Raw genomic sequence first — 18340 nt, 5'->3', positions numbered from 1 at the left:
TAGGTTTCTGGGATTTGCTACAATAGCAGTATATTAAAAGTTCATCGAATTCTTTGTGTACCCAGCTGGGTAGCAAAGATATTTTCTTGGACTCTTGAACCAATCTTCTCATCTGCGGAACCAACGAACGAAGTTCGAGTGGGAATGGGAGCAACAGTTGACATCCAGAGGCAGCAGAGAATGGAGTTACTGGATCGTCAAATCATGATGTCTCAGGTTGCCCAAATGAGACGGCAAAGGCAGCAGCAGGTATTGATATACGTTCTGTAAGAATTATATTTAAGTATGGGAAAAATACAGTTTTGGTTCATATCTCTTTTGTGGTTCCTGTTTCTTAAAAATATGTGTTTATTCTTCTCAATCAATCTTTCATACACTATTGTACTGCTAATAGACATGTAGGTGTTAGTAGAGCTTCATATGTTAGAACTGCTGCACAAGGTGTAAACAGAACAATCAGACAATCCTGTAAGGATATCTTACACTATTCTTTCACCAAAAATGAGGCTGAAGGGTAAGGTGATTGCCTCTTGGTGGTCTTTAGTGAGAGCCATTGTCGAAAGTTAGGAAGTCAAAATGCTCCTGACTCTTCTGAGAATTTGTATTGTTAGCATCCTTTTCAGAGAGGTTGAAAGTTCTTACATAACTCCTTTGTTTGCAGATATACTTTGAATAAGGCTTGTTTCTTTTAAGAAAGGGCAGAAATTAAGTTCTATAACTTTCTTACAGAGGCCAACCACAGGGTTTTCTGTTTGCTGCATTTAATGCTCTGGTTTTATTTCCTTGTTGAATATAATAGCAGAGCCTTTTTATTTTTGCTGTTTTAGTCAGACCAGCAAATGCAGATGTTCACATACTTTGCGTTGTAGGGCAGTAAAACAAGGCAGATAGTGCCTCAATTCACTTTATCTTAGATGTTATGTGTTACTACTCTGTCAAACCTAGCAGACAACATAGGCCTTGCATTACTCTATGTCAACATATATTCCTGAGAATTTAGTTACAGCCAAGCAATTTGAGGTCTTTACTGAGTTTCCTCTGCTGGAACACAGCTCTGTACTGATACACATGTTCTTGTTGTGTTCGAGGTAGTGTAGTGCAAGTAGGTATAGCTATGTTACCATTAGTATGTTACCAGAATTAGAGGTGTGATGGCATAAAGTTTTAGCCAACAACTAGAGTATGAATCTTTGTTTCCAGTCCCTGATAACATAATTTTGTTCTCCTTGACATCTTAACATTTCAGTCTGATGAAATTTTTCCTCAGGTGGAAAGATCCTAATCTACTTTTCACTATTCCCATTAGAACGTTACTCAGTTTTAACATAAGAACTGAATTAGAAGTTACTCAATTCTTGAACGTTGTCATTGTAATAGAAACTGAATTGAAAGTGTCTGTTGGACTACCAGCTGCTGGGAAGAGTGCAGCCAAGTTTCTGCAGATAGGAGGAAGAAGCCATTTCCAGTTATGAAGGACGATCTTTATAGTATATGTTTAGTTGCAAAAAGTGGTAAATAAGTTCAGAACAGTAAATGGTAAGAGTTGATAACATTTTCTTCTCATCTTCTCCTTTCCTTAGGCTATGAACAATGAGAGTGGAAAAAAGTCTTTTCATGTTTGACTTCAAATGGAGTTCTTTAAAAAGGCGGAGGGGTTTAAGTAAAATAAATGAACATTGTTTGAACATCAGTAAGATGCTTCCCTTTACAAGTTGCTGAAACACTTTCAAGTTACCTTCATGTTTAGCCTTTAACTTGAGTGCAGCATTTCGTTAAGTGATAGTGATAATTTGCGAAAGCAGTGCTCCAGAGGCGAAAGGATCAACGTATGAATTTTTCAGAGAGGCTCTTCAGAAAAGATGTGTCATGAAAGCTTTTGACCAGCCTTTTTTTTAATGACTCACTCATAGAATTTACTGGTCATGAACTAAATCACAAAAAACATCGTTCACAAATGTTGAGGTGTAGTGGTAAAATGAAAGCAGGATAATTTCAATCTCAAAATAATATTTAAAAAATTGAAAACTGTTTTCTGGATTGCTGTACTCGGGAAATTCTTTTGCCTTTCGAGGCCTGGAAAGGTATAATTTGAAGACAGTGGTGTTGAACAGATCACGTTACAGATGGAATTTAGATGATAATTTTACCTGTGGGAGTGAAGCTGATAAAGAATGCAGATAAGTTTCTTAGGGATTTTTTTTTTTGAGAACCTGAGAATAATAAAAGCTGCAAAGTATCTCTCAGTCATCAAATATGACTTTGAATTATATTCTAGGAGAATATTGTGCAGATTTCTGGAGTCCCAATATGCTGTCTGTAGATAATGTGCCGTAGGTGAGATAAATAAACATTTTCTCACCTGCTTTCTGTTTTGTTTGGCGAGGGAAGTGAACTTTAACTTTCCTCTGTATGCTGTAGTGCAACCATTTTGTTTAGCTGCCACTTGAGAAGGTACTCTGCTCATTCCTCCTACTCCTTTACTCTTGCTTCATCTGTTTGAGAAAGAGATAATGCAGTTTCCCTGCATATCGGTAGCACATGGAAGGAGAACACAAGAACATGATAGGTGTCTTTAATGGTGCTCCATTGTCTGCGCAATGTGGCCAATTCTATTCTAGCTATAAGGAGGCTGCTTTCTTAAGTAGATCATAGAATCATAGAATCGTTAGGGCTGGAAGGGACCTTCAAAGGTCATCTAGTCCAACCCCCCTGCAAGGAACAGGGATATCTCCAACTAGATCAGGTTGCTCAGGGCCTCATCCAACCGGGCCTTGAACGTCTCCAGGGATGGAGCATCCACCACCTCTCTGGGCAACCTGTTCCAGTGTTCTACAACTCTCATGGTAAAAAATTTTTTCCTAATATCCAACCTGAATCTACCTCCCTCTATTTTAAAACCATTACCCCTTGTCCTATCACAACTGGCCCTCCTGAACAGCCTCTCCCCATCTTTCTTGTAGGCCCCCTTGAGGTACTGGAAGACCGCTATAAGGTCACCCCGGAGCCTCCTCTTCTCCAGGCTGAACAGCCCCAACTCTTTCAGCCTGTCCTCATAGGAAAGGTGCTCCAGCCCTCTTATCATCTTCGTGACCCTCCTCTGAACCCTCTCCAACTGGTCCATGTCCTTCTTATGTTGGGGACTCCAGAACTGGACGCAATACTCCAAGTGAGGTCTCACGAGGGCAGAGTAGAGGGGGAGAATCACCTCCCTCGACCTGCTGGCCACGCTCCTCTTGATGCAGCCCAGGACGCGGTTGGCCTTCTGGGCCGCAAGAGCACATTGCCGGCTCATATTGAGCTTCTCGTCCACCAGTACTCCCAAGTCCTTCTCCTCAGGGCTGCTCACGATCCATTCTCCACCCAGTCTGTATTTGTGCCTGGGATTGCCACGACCCAGATGTAGGACCTTGCATTTGGCCTGGTTAAACTTCATGAGGTTGGTACGGGCCCACCTCTCCAGCCTGTCGAGGTCCCTCTGGATGGCATCCCTCCCTTCCAGCGTGTCGACGGCACCACACAGCTTGGTGTCATCGGCGAACTTGCTGAGGGTGCACTCCATGCCACTGTCCACGTCACCGACAAAGATGTTGAAGAGGGCCGGGCCCAACACAGACCCCTGAGGGACGCCACTCGTGACCGGTCTCCACTTGGACATCGAGCCGTTGACCACTACTCTCTGAGTGCGGCCATTGAGCCAATTCCTTATCCACCGAGTGGTCCATCCATCAAACCCATGCCTCTCTAGTTTAGAGAGAAGAATGTCATGCGGGACAGTGTCAAAAGCTTTGCACAAGTCCAGGTAGATGACATCCGTTGGTCGACCCTTGTCCACCGATGCTGTCACCCCATCGTAAAAGGCCACCAAGTTGGTCAGGCACGATCTGCCTTTGGTGAAGCCATGTTGGCTGTCACCCACCACCTCCTTGCTCTCCATGTGCCTTAGCATGGTTCCCAGGAGAATCTGCTCCATGACCTTGCCAGGCACAGAGGTGAGGCTGACCGGCCTGTAGTTGCCCGGGTCCTCCTTGTTCCCCTTTTTAAAAATGGGGGTCATGTTCCCTCTCTTCCAGTCATCGGGGACCTCGCCAGACCGCCACGACTTCTCAAATACAATGGCCAGTGGCTTGGCAACTTCATCTGCCAGTTCCTTCAGGACCCGCGGATGGATCTCATCAGGTCCCATGGACTTGTGCACCTTCAAGTTCCTCAGATGTTCCCGAACCTGCTCTTCAAGTACAGTGGGCGGTGGTTCATCCTCACAGTCCCTGCTAGTTCTTTCCACAGCTTGGGTGGTAAGACAAGAGGCTTTATCAGTGAAGACTGAGGCAAAAAATTCATTGAGTACCTCAGCCTTCTCTATGTCCCGGGTGACCAGAGCACCAGTATCCTTCCGGAGGGGGCCTACATTCTCCTTGGACTTCCTTTTGTCCCCTACATACCTATAGAAGCATTTCTTATTGCTTTTTATATCCCTTGCCAAATTCACTTCCTTCAGGGCTTTAGCCTTCCTCACTTGATCCCTGGTCACTCATACAGCTTCTCTGTATTCCTCCCAGGCTATCTGTCTCCGCTTCCACCCTCTGTAGGCTAACCTCTTCATTTTCAGTTGGTCCAGGAGCTCCTTGCTCATCCACGCAGGCCTCCTGGTCTTTTTGCCCGACTTGTTCTTCATCGGGATGTACCTCTGCTGAGCTTGGAGGAGGTGCTCCTTGAATGTGGACCAACTTTCCTGGGCTCCTCGTCCCTCCAGGGCCGCCTCCCACGGCACTTTGCCCATCAAGTCCTTGAAGAGGCCGAAGTCCGCCTTCTTGAAGTCTAGGGTACAGAGCTTGCTGAATGGTTTCCTTGCTGCCCCATGGATCTTGAACTCCACCGTGTCGTGGTCACTGCAGCCAAGGCTATCCTTAAGTTTCACGTCGCCCACCAGTCCCTCCCTGTTGGTGAGCACAAGGTCAAGCATGGCACCCCTCCTTGTCGGCTCCTCTATCACCTGCAGGAGGAAGTTGTCATCCACGCATTCCAGGAACCTCCTGGACTGCCTGTGCCCTGCCGTATTGTCTCTCCAACAGATGTCAGGATGGTTGAAGTCCCCCATGAGGACCAGGGCTTGTGACCGCGAGGCTGCTCCTATCTGGCTATAAAGCGCCTCATCTGCTCTGTCCTCCTGGCCAGGTGGCCTGTAACAGACCCCTACCGTAACATCCCCTATCCGTCCCCGTCCTCTAATCTTGACCCATAAGCTCTCTGTCAGCTCATCCTCCGACCCCAGGCGAAGCTCCACGCACTCCAGCTGGTTGCTGACGTAGAGAGCGACACCCCCTCCTCGTCTCCCCTTCCCCTTATTAGATGCTTTAATAAGCTTATTCTTCAAGTCTTTGCAAGAGATTCTGAAGAATGTGAGCCTGACAAGTTATGCAAACCAACACAAAAAGAGTAAAAGTTTAAAAAAAACCCACAAAACCAACAAAACAGGGAAAAATGTTTCTCATAAGTTGTTTTTACTGTACCTCCAAGATACTGCAATGTAAATAATTTTATCTTTTTTTTCCCTCTGCTGTTCACTGAGCTTTTATCCAAAGCAAAATTCACTTTGGATGCTTTCTACAAAGCAAAAAAAAAACCAACCTCAAAATTTCTTTTCTGGCAACTCTTTGAGCTTTACCTTTCCCAGTCTTTCTCTAGCTGAAATGTTCTGGTCTGGAGGAAAGAGCCTGAAGCACAGAGCTGTGCATGTGAGAGCTGGGTTGTCAGACACACATAACATCAAGGAGTAGATTGAGTATGTGGAAGAATTTGAACATAAACCACCAGCTTCATTACTTGATGTACCTCATTTTAGCCCTTAAATGTTGAGTGTTACTGCGTCTGAATATGTTGTTAGAAACTGAAAAAATTGTCCTACGTGCTAGTTTCTCAGAGGAGTGTGGTTACCTGATGACTGATTTTTGTCTTGGTTTCTAGTTGCTGTGGATACAGCCCTTAAACAGATGGTAGTGTGCATATTGAACACATTTTGTTCTTTTTTTTTTTCCATGGATAATCCTGAGAAATTATGAACTTGTCACAAGTGGAAAATTGCACAGCGTTACCTCCATGCACCTTTTCAGGCCGTAGAATAAAATGTGTGCCATATGTGTTCATTCCCTCAAAAAATACCTGCTTGCTATTTTGTTACTGCTTTTAAAACTTTAGTTCTTTTATTTCACACTCTTTTGTCTATCCTCTTTTCTAATTTGAATAGTTTATCCTATTTTTCTTTTTTTCCCATTAATCTAATATCTTTTTCCCCTTCATACCACTTTCACATTTTCATTCCTGCTGCTGAGAACACCTCTGCTATGAAGACAGGCTGAGAGAGTTGGGGCTGTTCAGCCTGGAGAAGAGAAGGCTCCGGGGTGATCTTATTGCAGCCTTCCAGTACCTAAAGGGGACCTACAGGAAGGCTGGAGAGGGACTTTTTACAAGAGCATGTAGTGATAGGACACGGGGCAATGACTTTAAACTGAAAGAGGGGAGATTTAGATTAGATCTAAGGAAGAAATTTTTTACTCAGAGGGTAGTGAGGTACTGGAACAGGTTGCCCAGAGAAGTTGTGGATGCCCCATCCCTGGAAGTGTTCAAGGCCAGGTTGGATGAGGCTTTGGGCAACCTGGTGTAGTGGAGGGTTTCCCTGCCCATGGCAGCGGAGTTTGAACTAGATGATCTTTGAGGTTCCTTCCAACCCTAACCATTCTATGACTCTATGATTCTATGATTCCCCACTATGGCATTTTCCTCCCACGTTTTCATCATCTCTTTCCCTTCATCTCCATTGCTTCCCCTACTTTGTGTTTGCTTCTGTAAAACACCCTACGTCACTTTGGGGTAAGTTCTCTCCCATCGTGTCTCACCACCAGTAATCATTTGCTGATGCATCATGAAGCTTATAGGATTTTAGGGATAGATGTCTTTTTGCCTTTCTCTCATTCAAATAGGATGTAGTTGAGGTCTTTGGGCACTATTTTATCCTTTTGGTGCTGTAATATCAATTAATATTTTGGGCTTCCTCTCCTAACTTTTCTATTTCTTGATCTCTCTCACTTCCTGGCATTGTTCTAAAGTTTATCTTTCTGTAAATCGAATGAAAGGCCCGGTGGGAAAAGGGAAGTAACTGCTGCATTTGTTCACCAGTGTGGTAGCAGGGAGTCAACTTGACTTTCACTTCCTATTGAGAAACTTAGAAGGAGGCAGGCAGATAACCAAATTGCAAATAAATAAGGGAGGAGTCCATGCCCAGGTATTATTGACAATACTGTTGTCACTAAAGACAAATGTGGAAGGTGATGGAAAGTTGCAGAAAAAGTGGTCAGCACCTTCTGTTGGCAACTAAATACCACTTCTCCTTTGAGGGCTCATCCCTGTGCCTATTTGGGGGAGGGGAGGGGGGGGCAGTATATGAACCTCAGTCCCTTCCTCTTGAAAAAATGTTTTCTGTATCTGCAGAGTGTTTTTACCTTCATTCGTGCGGAGCATATTAAAGACACCATATTGCCTGCTTCTTGGTTCCTTTTAAGTTTCTTGGCTCAGAAGAGAGCTTCACTGGGTTGCTCCATACTATATGGTAAGCCTACAGCCATATATCATAGAATGGTTTGGGTTGTAGGGGACTTCAAAGATCATCTAGTTCAAACTCCGCTGCCATAGGCAGGGACATCTTCCACTACACCAGGTTGCTCAAAGAGTCATCCAACCTGACCTTGAACACTTCCAGGGATGGGACATCCACAACTTCTCTGGGAAACCTGTTCCAGTGCCTCACCACCCTCAGTGTAAAAAATGTCTTCCTTATATCCAATCTAAATCTCCCCTCTTTCAGTTTAAAGCCATTGCCTTTTGTCCTATCACTACATGCCCTTGTAAAAAATCCCTCTCCAGCTTTCCTGTAGGCCCCCTTTAGGTACTGGAAGGCTGCAATAAGATCACCTTCTCTTCTCCAGGCTGAGCAACCCCAACTCTCTCAGCCTGTCTTCATAGGAGAGGTGTTCCAGACCTCAGATCATCCCCGTGGCCCTCCTCTGGACTCGCTCCAGCAGTTCCATGTCCTTCTTGTGTTGGGGACTCCAGAGCTGAACACAGTATTCGAGGTGGGGTCTCATGAGAGCAGAGTAGAGGGGCAGAATCACCTCCCTCGACCTGCTGGCCACGCTTCTTTTGATGCAGCCCAGGATACGGTTGGCTTTCTGGGCTGCCAGTGCACATTGCCTGCTCATGTTAAGCTTCTCATCCACCAGCACTCCCAAGTCCTTTTCCTCAGGGCTGCTCTCAATCCATTCTCTACCCAGCCTGTACTTGTGCTTGGGATTGCCCCGACCCACATACAGGACCTTGCACTTGGCCTTGTTGAACTTCATGAAGTTCTCACAGGCTCACCTCTCCAGCCTGTCCAGGTCCCTCTGGATGGCATCCCTTCCCTCCAGCGCGTCAGCCACACCACACAGCTTGGTGTCATCAGCAAACTTGCACTCAATTCCACTGTCCATGTCACTGACAAAGATGTTAAATAGCTCCAGCCCCAGTACTGACCCCCGAGGAACACGATCGTCACTGACCTCCACTTGGACATCAAGCCATTGACTGCAACTTTTTGAGTGCAACCATCAGCCAATTCCTTATCCACTGAGTGGTCCATCCATCAAATCCGTGTCTCTCCAGTTTAGAGACAAGGCTGTCCTGTGGGATAGTGTCAAATGCTTTGGTCAAGTCCAGGTAGATGATGTCGGTTGCTCTTCCCTTACCCACCAACACTGTAACCCCATTGTAGAAGGCCAACAAATTAGTCAGGCAGGATTTGCCCTTAGTGAAACCATGTTGGCTGTCATCAGTTACCCCCTTATTTTCCATATGCCTTAGCATAGTTGCCAGGAGGATCTGCTCCATGATCTTGCCGGGCACAGAGATGAGACTGACTGGCCTGTAGTTCCCTGGGTCTTCTTTTTTTCCCTTTTTAAATATGAGGGCTATGTTTCTCCTTTTCCAGTCAGTGGGAACTTCACCAGACTGCCATGACTTCTCAAATATGGTGGATAATGGTTTAGCAACTTCATCTGCCAGTTCCCTCAGGTCCCGTGCATGCACTTCATCAGGTCCCATGGACTTGTCCACCTTCAGGTTCTTTAGATGGTCTCAAACCTGATCTTCTCCTACGGTGGGCAGTTCTTCATTCTCCCAGTCCCTGCCTTTGCCTTCTGTGTCTTGGGTAGTGTGACTGGAGCTCTTGCCAGTGAAGGCTGAGGCAAAATGTCATTGAGTACCTCCGCCTTCTCCATATCCTGGGTAACCAGGTCTCCCGTATCCTTCCTTTTCCCTAGTCCTCCTTTTATCACTGACATACCTATAGAAGCTTTTCTTCTTGCCCTTGATGTCTTTGGCCAGATTTAATTGTAAATTTAAATTCTGTAATTACAATAGATGGAAATCCTCATTTCATTATCTCTTTTCTGCCCCATCCTCCACTTTAAGCTTATTGTCTTTTCCCTTCTGTCTTTTTTTCCTTCTATTTCAACTGCCATTACTTTTCTTTGTGTTCAGACTCTCCTTTGGTTCATATCACATAGGATCTCTATATTATATTCTTGTGCTTAAAAAGACCAGATTACTTCTATAACAATGTGGCTTCCTCTAATTGTTCATTCGTTAGATGTCTTTCTCCTGGGACACTGGAGAGATGCTCTGTGGGTAGGCATACCGAGTGTCTTTATTGTTATGGGGAACCTCGTATCCTGATTAATATGCAAGTTTCACATTTTGTCAAGTATGGACTAGGAGACTGGATTGCTGATTTACCTTCTGGTTATATCTTAAGCAGTAAACTCCTGACCTGAGAAAAAAGTTAATTAATGGAGTGAAGATTTTCCTAGCACAATAATTTGCTCTCAGGAATGTTATCCTCATTCACAATGGTAGAAGAAAATCCCTCAGTGAATATATTCCCAAACAGTCCATTTCTGCCTCTCAAACAAGTTTAAGAACCAGAACTAAGTATATTCTTTAGCTCTCCCACTGGCATTAAGAGATGCCACTTTGGTGAAGTCTTTCTGAATAATTTCATAAGTTTGCGTACCAACAAGAAGTCCTTCAAACAGACCTTTTGAACCCAGAAGACCTTCTGCAACCTTTATACATTGCCGGGTCCATATAAACTCTTGCTCTCACAGCCAGGACTTTGGATGGAAGCAGTTTGTTCATGTTCTTCCACAGATGTACATATTATTGTCCAGAAGGAATCTAGCAGACTGTTTTACCTGAATAAACGGGTGAGATTTTCAGCCAAGTGTTACCAAAGTTGTCTTCTCTAATTAGGTTTTCAATCCAACTAGTCTGTGTTACCTAAGGCTACTTCAGGATTTTGTGACATCATTAAATAGAAACTGCCTTTAGCAACTTTGCCATAAACCTCAAAGACAACTATATGTAGGATACCAATAGGATAAAAAAGTTCTTAGAGCTGAGACTCCCGAGATTTGTGTGTACAAGAGCTGACATCTTATTTTTGAAGAATTCTGTTAACTAATAAGTGATTTATGGGTTTATTTCAGCCCATGAATTAAGCACGTATGCTGCAGCAATAATCATTGTGGCTAAATTTAGGCTCGTTATTCCTTCATTCTTCCCTTCCTCTGCATGTTGATGTACACATGTGGACACACCCCAAGCCTTTTTTGAAATCACAGACAGCTTCCATTTTTGTGGAGAAAACAGTATCTGCTCCTTCAGACCTCAGTGAGTCTTTAACTCATCCTTTGCTTTTCGGCATTCTTCTGGCATTTTCAAATCTTTATTATTCTCTGTAATTGCTTAATGATGTTTTCTTTGTGTTGAGAATAAGACTTTTTATTTCAAAAGGGGAGCTTTACTCTTAGAGGTTGTTGCGTGTGAAAACTGCATATACTGCTGATATACTGCTGATGTGGCATCTGTGAATTCTGTTTTTTTACTGTTTCATTTCAGTAACATATTTGCAGCAGTTAATAACCCGCTTCTATTTAGATATTTCTGTTTTCTTTTTCTGAACAACTTTTTTAATGGATTCTAGGTGTGAAATTACAAATGTTGCCTTTTCAGGGTGCTCAGCTAGGTAATGAACAGTTTATGACTATTTTCTCTACAGACTACTGGTTTATTTTTCTGTCTTTTTCGTGGAAATTGGCGATTCTACAAGCTGATAGACACTAGAAGTACTACTTGAATAAGCTGAATGTGTCTCATTAACAGCCAGTTGTCATAGTCACAAGGCTGTCTCTGACTCCTACACCTCGGTAGCACCCTGCTCACACATCGAACTATCATTTTTTTATTGGACTGGAATTACGCAATTCTCTTTCTGTCTGACTGGGCTTTTGAGCTATAACCTTTGAATTTGATTCAATATTTGTAATCAATTTCCCTAGAGAAGCAGTGGTTGATACAGTGATTGAACAACTTCCTAAAGGAAAATACTGTCTTGTATCAAAGCAAATATTTTTTTGAGAAATAGAGTATGTTTGTTGTCCTATGTGGTTGTTCTATATTCTCCTCCTCTGACAATTTAACTTGAGGCAGTTCCCCATACGAAAACTCCTGGCATACAAACCTCCCCAAGCATTTCCAAAGTATTTAATTCTCTGTTGCCTGATCAATTCCCGTTAAGGGTTAGAACTGTCTCTTTTGTGTAAAATGTCTAAAATTGAGGTAACGTTATTTCCTCAAGTACAAACTCCATGTTCATGCTGGTGGACCTGCCTTCAGCATTTGGCACACTTGACACCTCCCCGCTGCCTTCAAATTATCTCACCCAGCCAAGTGTTGAATGCCCAATGTAAAACCAGCTCCGAATCATGTCATTCCTTTAAAATTCAGGTGCTGATTACAATTGACAGCTTCACCTCTCAGAAGGCACTCACTTATAATGATTATTTTTTAATAATGGGAACTTGCTTTTCAATATATACCTGAGATTTCTTTGGGGAAAAAGTGACAAGCTCCACTGCCAATGTTTTCAACTGATGTAGCCATGACCATATCTGTGATGTCACAGCGCCAGCAAGAGTCCTATTTGGATGAAGTGAAGCCAGGAAGTTTGGAAAAGGAAGTGCTTTGAAAAGGTGGTTGAAGGCCTGCCTCTGCTGTCTAGGGAAGATCCAAATCCCCATTTATTATTACAAAAAAAGTCTGAGGATCCTGATCCACGCTTCCCTTATATTAGAGGAATGTTAGTTCTCAAAAATGCCAGCTTTCAACTTCAGCTTTGTACGAAATATCTTCTTTCTTCTTGGCATAGTGATCCATCACTTTCTGGCTGAGTTACTGCATCACAGCAGTACTGAAAAGTGAACGTTACCACGATGCACAGTTTGGTACGGAATGGGTATTTACTCTTACCGTAACAGGTTAAACGCAGAGTAGTCTGAATCTTTCAGTCTTCTGAGCTAACCGCCAGTTTTTGGGAGCACCTACGCAGCTCTTCACCGCCTGCCAGCCAGTTGTGTGTCTGAGTCAAATAACAGCACCCCTTCCTGCCGTGTGTGACAAGCAGCGGTCTGCAAGGCCAAGTGCTTGGGCTTGCACGAGTACGCGAGGAAGCCTTCACAACTCTCTGCACCTCCCTTGAACGCCGTAGCAGAAGCAACCATTCCCACCTCACCCCCAAGGAGCAGACAGGCCTGCCCATTGGCATTTCTGGCTTCTGCTGCATGGTGCCTGTGCTGAAATCCCTTCCATTGTCTCTCACACAGCTTCAGAGGCCAGATTAAGGTGTTCCTCCTAGATTTCAAAGGAAATAGCTGATCAGGCTTCAGAAAAGACCACATGTGGATTTCAGAACTTCTGCGACACATAAGTTCCTCTGGGACAATGAAGGCATCAAAGTTCAGGATGCAGCAACTAAGATTTGGAGACAGAGCCTCTTGGCTAAAGACACTTGTCTGTAGGATAAATTTCCATAGAAAATTGGAGTATAATTAGAAATTGCCAGAGTGCTTTTCTTGGTGAAAAATTCTTTCCATCATTAAGAACAATGCTCACAACACTAATACTGTTACATTCCTACCCCCTTTCAAAAAAACGGATGTTATTAAAGTAAAAAAAAACCCAAACCAAACAGGGTTTTGTCCTCACAAAAGAGGCAGGCTAGACATTTGGATAAGTCTGCTGGAAATTTCACCATTGCCATTGATCTTTCTTACGCAGTGTTCAGATACTGGGGCAGCAGGTATTGTGTCATTCACGGCTACACTTTTTCTTTGCTTATATCATCAGTACGTGTACTTTGGAGTCAATAATTTGTAGAAAAATTTATGTCTGAAAAGCAAAAAAGTGTTTCTTGCTTTCAGTACACAAGATTTTTTTTAAATGAAGCTTTAGATGAAAGAAGTAAGACAATATTTATGTCTGTACCAAGTAATGGCTGCTACGCAGAGTAGCAGACTTTAAAAATGTTACTTTAGAAGATGAAGCAAAGCAATTTCCTTTCTTTTTTTTTTTTCTTTCGCTGTGGTTGTTATGTTAAGAAAAGGTGAACAGGACAGATATCAGGAGGTGCTTCCTGTTTGTGCAAGCAGATGGCGAGTTGGCATTAACCATATACGTGAGATAACATTATCAAAATATCTTAACCACATGCATCACTTTCAAGAGGACTTTTATAGAGCATTTTCTTTCATTTCTTTTTAAATTAATATACTTAAAGTATGTGCAGATGTGACAGCTACTTAACTGGGTATTTGTTAATTGTCCATAATACAGTATTTTTAACTGTCAGGCTTTGGATAAGAAGTGCTTTTACAAAACGTGCTATGGCACAGATATGTATATGGGAAACAGGTAGAGCTGCCTTTTCAAAGAGAGGAAGGAGATTACGTGGAAAGAAATGTCATAACTGAGGGTTTAGCAAGCTGTACAATCAGAGACATTTGCTAGCTCTAGACTGGAATGAATGTCTCTTCCTTACTCTGTAGTATACTCCTTTCCTTGGAAACAGTATTGTCCCAGACACCATGAAAAAAAAAAAACAAAAACCAACCCAAAACAAAAAAAGACATCAAGGATGTGACCTCATAAGGCACAACTTCAGTACGTAAAGCCCTGGAAGCTATCCAAGAATAAGTCATCAATATGGCATTTCCTTACAACCTTTTCTGCGATGAAGAGCTGCTATTTTCCCATTCCCTTTATCTAGTCCATTCTTAAATCTCATTCTTTGGTCATCTGAACTTGTGACTGGTTTGTCGTCTTCCTGTAAGAGAAGTTCCAACATTACTGGTGTTCTCCTAATCCACTTCTAGTAGTGATTTATCAGAGACCAATGAAATTATCTCCTTGCTACGTTTGTCTCCTATCGGACAGTAACAAAGAATTTACAATTAACCAATTCACCTTCTCTTTGCACTGCTAAACGAAAGGAAGCTGAATTTTTCTTTAGTTAAAAAATTACAACCTAAGGGAGAAAGAAAGGCTTATAGGCCTTCTTAAGTGTGTCCATCACTCGTCTTGTCAAATAATTAATGAAGCAGTCTTTTTGTCAAGGGTGTTTCCTGATCACATGTGGAAGACAATGTTACGGACAGAAATATGGGCCCAGTCACTGATTTGTACAAAGTATTTTTATGAATGATAGTCTGTAGACTGAATTTTTCAGTGCTTGTCTCTCTTTAGTAGCACAGCAGTCAGGACTTCCAAAACAGAGTTTCTGATTAAGGCCGTGAAAACAAGTGTGACAGCTGGCAATGGAGACTGAAAGTTCATCACAGCATCCCACTACAGGGACTGGGACCAGTGCATGCGAGTTGATGAGAACCTTCTGCCTCTTGACTACAGTGAGCTTGGTGCTGTTTTCATGCCATAAGCAGAGAAGGCTTCTTCAGCCTCTCATCCTGCAGCAAAAACAAAGCAATGGAGGAATTAAATATGAAAAAAAAAATAATTTCCTTTTGCTGTAGTAAATCTTGCAGCATTCATACAATTGGATGCAATAATTGGACTAAGGAAGCAGGCATGAACAAGAAATCTTACCTTTGCGTAGATAAAGTGACAAGTGGCTGCTGTCCAGAGCACTGAATGGGGGAAGGTGTTGGTTTATGTCACGTCCCCGAGTGCACCACCAGGCTCTCCAGGGGTTTAACTACCTGTGCTGAGGGCCAGCTCTGGTACAGTACAGCTCTTCAGCCTCGCAGCAGACTTCTGTGACAAAGCTGTGGTTAGAAATACCTCTGAGAAGCCTTGCTGGGGCCTCACCGACTTTCACTGGGAGTTGTTTTTAAGTTCAGGTCCTTGCCCTTGGTCCTTGCTGAGCTTTGTGGATACGCATGTGCCAACCGGTGTATCTCCCTCCCTGCCTCTGACCCACTGGACTTGACTTCTAGGCTTGATCTTACACCTGCTTGGTGATCTGGACTTTTGGCTGACCATGGTTACTGTCACTGTACCTGCTTTTCTCTTCTCACTTTGATCCTGTGGAAACACAGCATGTTTCAGTGAGGCTAGTGCCTCTGCTTGCCTTGTTGTCACCCTTGGCTCTCAGCTTGCCTTTCCTCTTAGAGCAGCACCTGCACTTTCTGCTCCCCGACACCTAATATTCAGGACAAAGAAAAATGTCACCTGAGATAATCTGAGTGCAAGATAGCCTGTCAGTTGTTAAAACTGGCTCTGGATGTACGAGGTGTAACAAATCCTCCTTACCTGGTCCTGACTCATATTAGGTCCAGCCCCCCAAACCATTTAGTATTGAACTTCATTTTTTTGTATGAGAAACTAGAATCACAGAAGAGCTGCCTGGATTTCATTTAATGGATTAGACTGGCAGACCCTTGTCACTGAAAGTGCTTTGCAGGAAAGGAGCTTACATACTGGACCCTTCGTGATAATGAAGGGTCACTGCTTAATTATGAGCTCCTTTTCTGCCTCTGATTTGGACCACTCCAGAGAGCTTTGTTATCTGAGACAAGGCTCCTGTGGAGGGTAAGGACATGGGTGTCAGCTCACCTGTGCTGTTGGGTGCTGGTGCCAGGGTTCAAGTATACCGTAAAAAGCATAAATATTGTTTGCTGGTTCCCCAGTAGGGACTGTCAGATGGTTTAGAAGCATCACTTAAATAAATTCATCAGATTGGATATCTTCATGGGAAATCTTCCAGACTTTTCGAAGAGTAAGTATGTTAACACGGTCAAAACCCACTGTAATACAGAAATCATCGTAAAATTATGAAGGGGAGGTCTGCAAAATAAATTTTGGGAGGCAAGGTGAAGTATTGGTCTGAAAATCTCCTTCTGCATATTTTTTAACTGGAATTTTTACTACTTACTTTTTAAGACATTTTTTGCTGTTTGCTTTGGGTCAAATTAAAATTCACAGATCTTCATGTGAATATCTTCATATCACTGCAGTGATAGTTAAGGTTGTCTGAAGGTCTTTATGCAGTCACCATCCACACTAGAAATTCACAGCCTTGATGTCCATCTTCTGTGGATCCAAGACATTAGCTGCACTTCCTAATTTTTCCTTACCTTTACTCTGTTGGGATTGGCCCCAGTATCAATACCATAGTTCCTGCCACAGTTCCCTAAATCTCTGCTCTTTTGAGCCTGACTTTGTGCATGTCTGTCGTGTAACTAGAGGCAAGTCTGTGAGGGGAAACAATTTTCTTGCCATTAAGGATCAAGAAGCGTAATGTGCCTGGTTTTGGTGCAGTTTGTAAAGTAATACACAGATGAGAAATGTTGAGATTAATCCTAAACATCAATGTTCACATACCATTAAGAGTTTCAGCTTTTAATACTTGTTGTTGTATGTTGGATATTCTTACCTCATTAATACAGTGAAGAACTGATTAATTATGTTTGTCACAGTTTTCAAAGTAATTAAAAGATACTGAGGGCAACTGAAAAGGTCTTTTCACAACTATTTTGATCTAATTTGTCTAGTCTGTTATTTCTGGGAAAGAGTTAGTAGTCTTCACATGGAACTCTTCTGAATACATCAGTCTACATCTAGAGTTTATCAAGATATCTGCTGTAAACCTTCAAAACTAAATAGTTAACTTAGTAAGGAATCTGTATTTTTTTTTTAACTGAAAGTAATGAATTCTGTATGCATTAATTTAAAATGCATTGTAAGTTCAGGGTAAGGAGGTAGACAAGTCTCTTAGCATTATGTGACAGCGCACAGGACAGAGAAGATGCAAAAGCAAACTGGAATAGGCAGCTCAGTAGTGAAGCTGTGGGCACAGCTGGAAAGGTACATTTGTGTCAGTCTTCAGATACACTGGAATGCTGCTAAATTAATTCATTTGTTGTATTTTTTGTATTTCATACACATTATTCTGTATGACTTCTGATGGAGAAATGTGTCGTAGCCTTGTTAGCATTTTTCAATTCACCGATTTAATGTAAATGACCCTTGGAAGCATTATTTCCTCCCCCTCAGGTCTTTCCAAAAGAATAGAAACAGGCAAAGCAGCGTTAGTGCAGCGCTCTTGCTGAACTATAGAACTTGGTAGACTTTGGGAAATTCCAAGTTAATGAATTAAAACTCAACATAATTCTGAGTTGGGGGAAATCATAGATGGGAAAGTACAGAACATGATTTTGCAAGACCACGGAGTAGTGTGGTGGTGTTAGTAGAAGGTCTGAGATCCCTCTCTGGGTTTAAACTACAAACCAGTTTTCCTTTTTGCTATGTTGTGCCATTTGGCTAATGCAAGGCTTATACAGAATCCTCTGATTAAAACCTCATGACTCTTAAGCATATGTTTTATACGGTATGCAAAATATAAATGTAGGTACATAATCATTTTTTAAATTCAAAATTACTAACAGTGGAAGCTGTGTCTTGAAAACCAGTGATGACTCATGGCTGTTGCACGTTTTCACAGGGAAAACTGCGCTCTAGTGCATAAGGGACTGGAACACTTTACATGTTAGCGTTTCAAATCTCCTGACTCCTCAAATGCTTTTTTTAAGTGTGCTATTGCACTGCCCCCTGTGGTGTCTGGGCTGGTTGGGTCTCCTCTGGAGAGAAAGGAGGAAAACAAAGAAAAGTACAGGAAACTTTTTTTTTTTTTTTTTTTTGGTCTAGGAGGAGGTTAGCTGCCGCTGATCTGATTGAGCAGAGAGTGTTTAATGCCTCAGGGCTACATAAAGGCAGGAAAAGCCGTCGCTGAGAGAGAAAAGAAAAAACTCTCTTAAGAGGAAGATCTTCTGAGAAACGACAGTATAGGACTAAAATAGAGCAACTAGAGGAAGGAAGCCCATGTCCTATATATACAGAAAGAGAGGGGGATCTTCTCCATAGTAACAGAGGGAGCAGGTGAGGAGGAAAAGGACAACACAAA

General features: G+C 42.7%; 1 protein-coding gene across 1 annotated transcript in view; it reads left to right on the top strand.

The window, feature by feature from the left end:
* Nucleotides 1–18340, top strand: part of UBAC2 (UBA domain containing 2) — a 106968-nt gene that overhangs the window by 83904 nt on the left and 4724 nt on the right. The window contains exons 7-8 of the mRNA XM_086615916.1: nucleotides 4–249; nucleotides 13223–13225. Of these exons, the coding sequence (XP_086472042.1) occupies nucleotides 4–249; nucleotides 13223–13225 (249 nt within the window). The remainder of the gene's footprint in view (nucleotides 1–3; nucleotides 250–13222; nucleotides 13226–18340) is intronic.

This window comes from Tauraco erythrolophus, chromosome 1 (assembly GCF_009769465.1).
Source record: "Tauraco erythrolophus isolate bTauEry1 chromosome 1, bTauEry1.pri, whole genome shotgun sequence".
In the NCBI taxonomy this organism is placed as follows: domain Eukaryota; kingdom Metazoa; phylum Chordata; class Aves; order Musophagiformes; family Musophagidae; genus Tauraco; species Tauraco erythrolophus.
The sequence above is the reverse complement of the archived record's forward strand: the minus strand, read 5'-3'. Positions and strand labels throughout refer to the sequence as shown.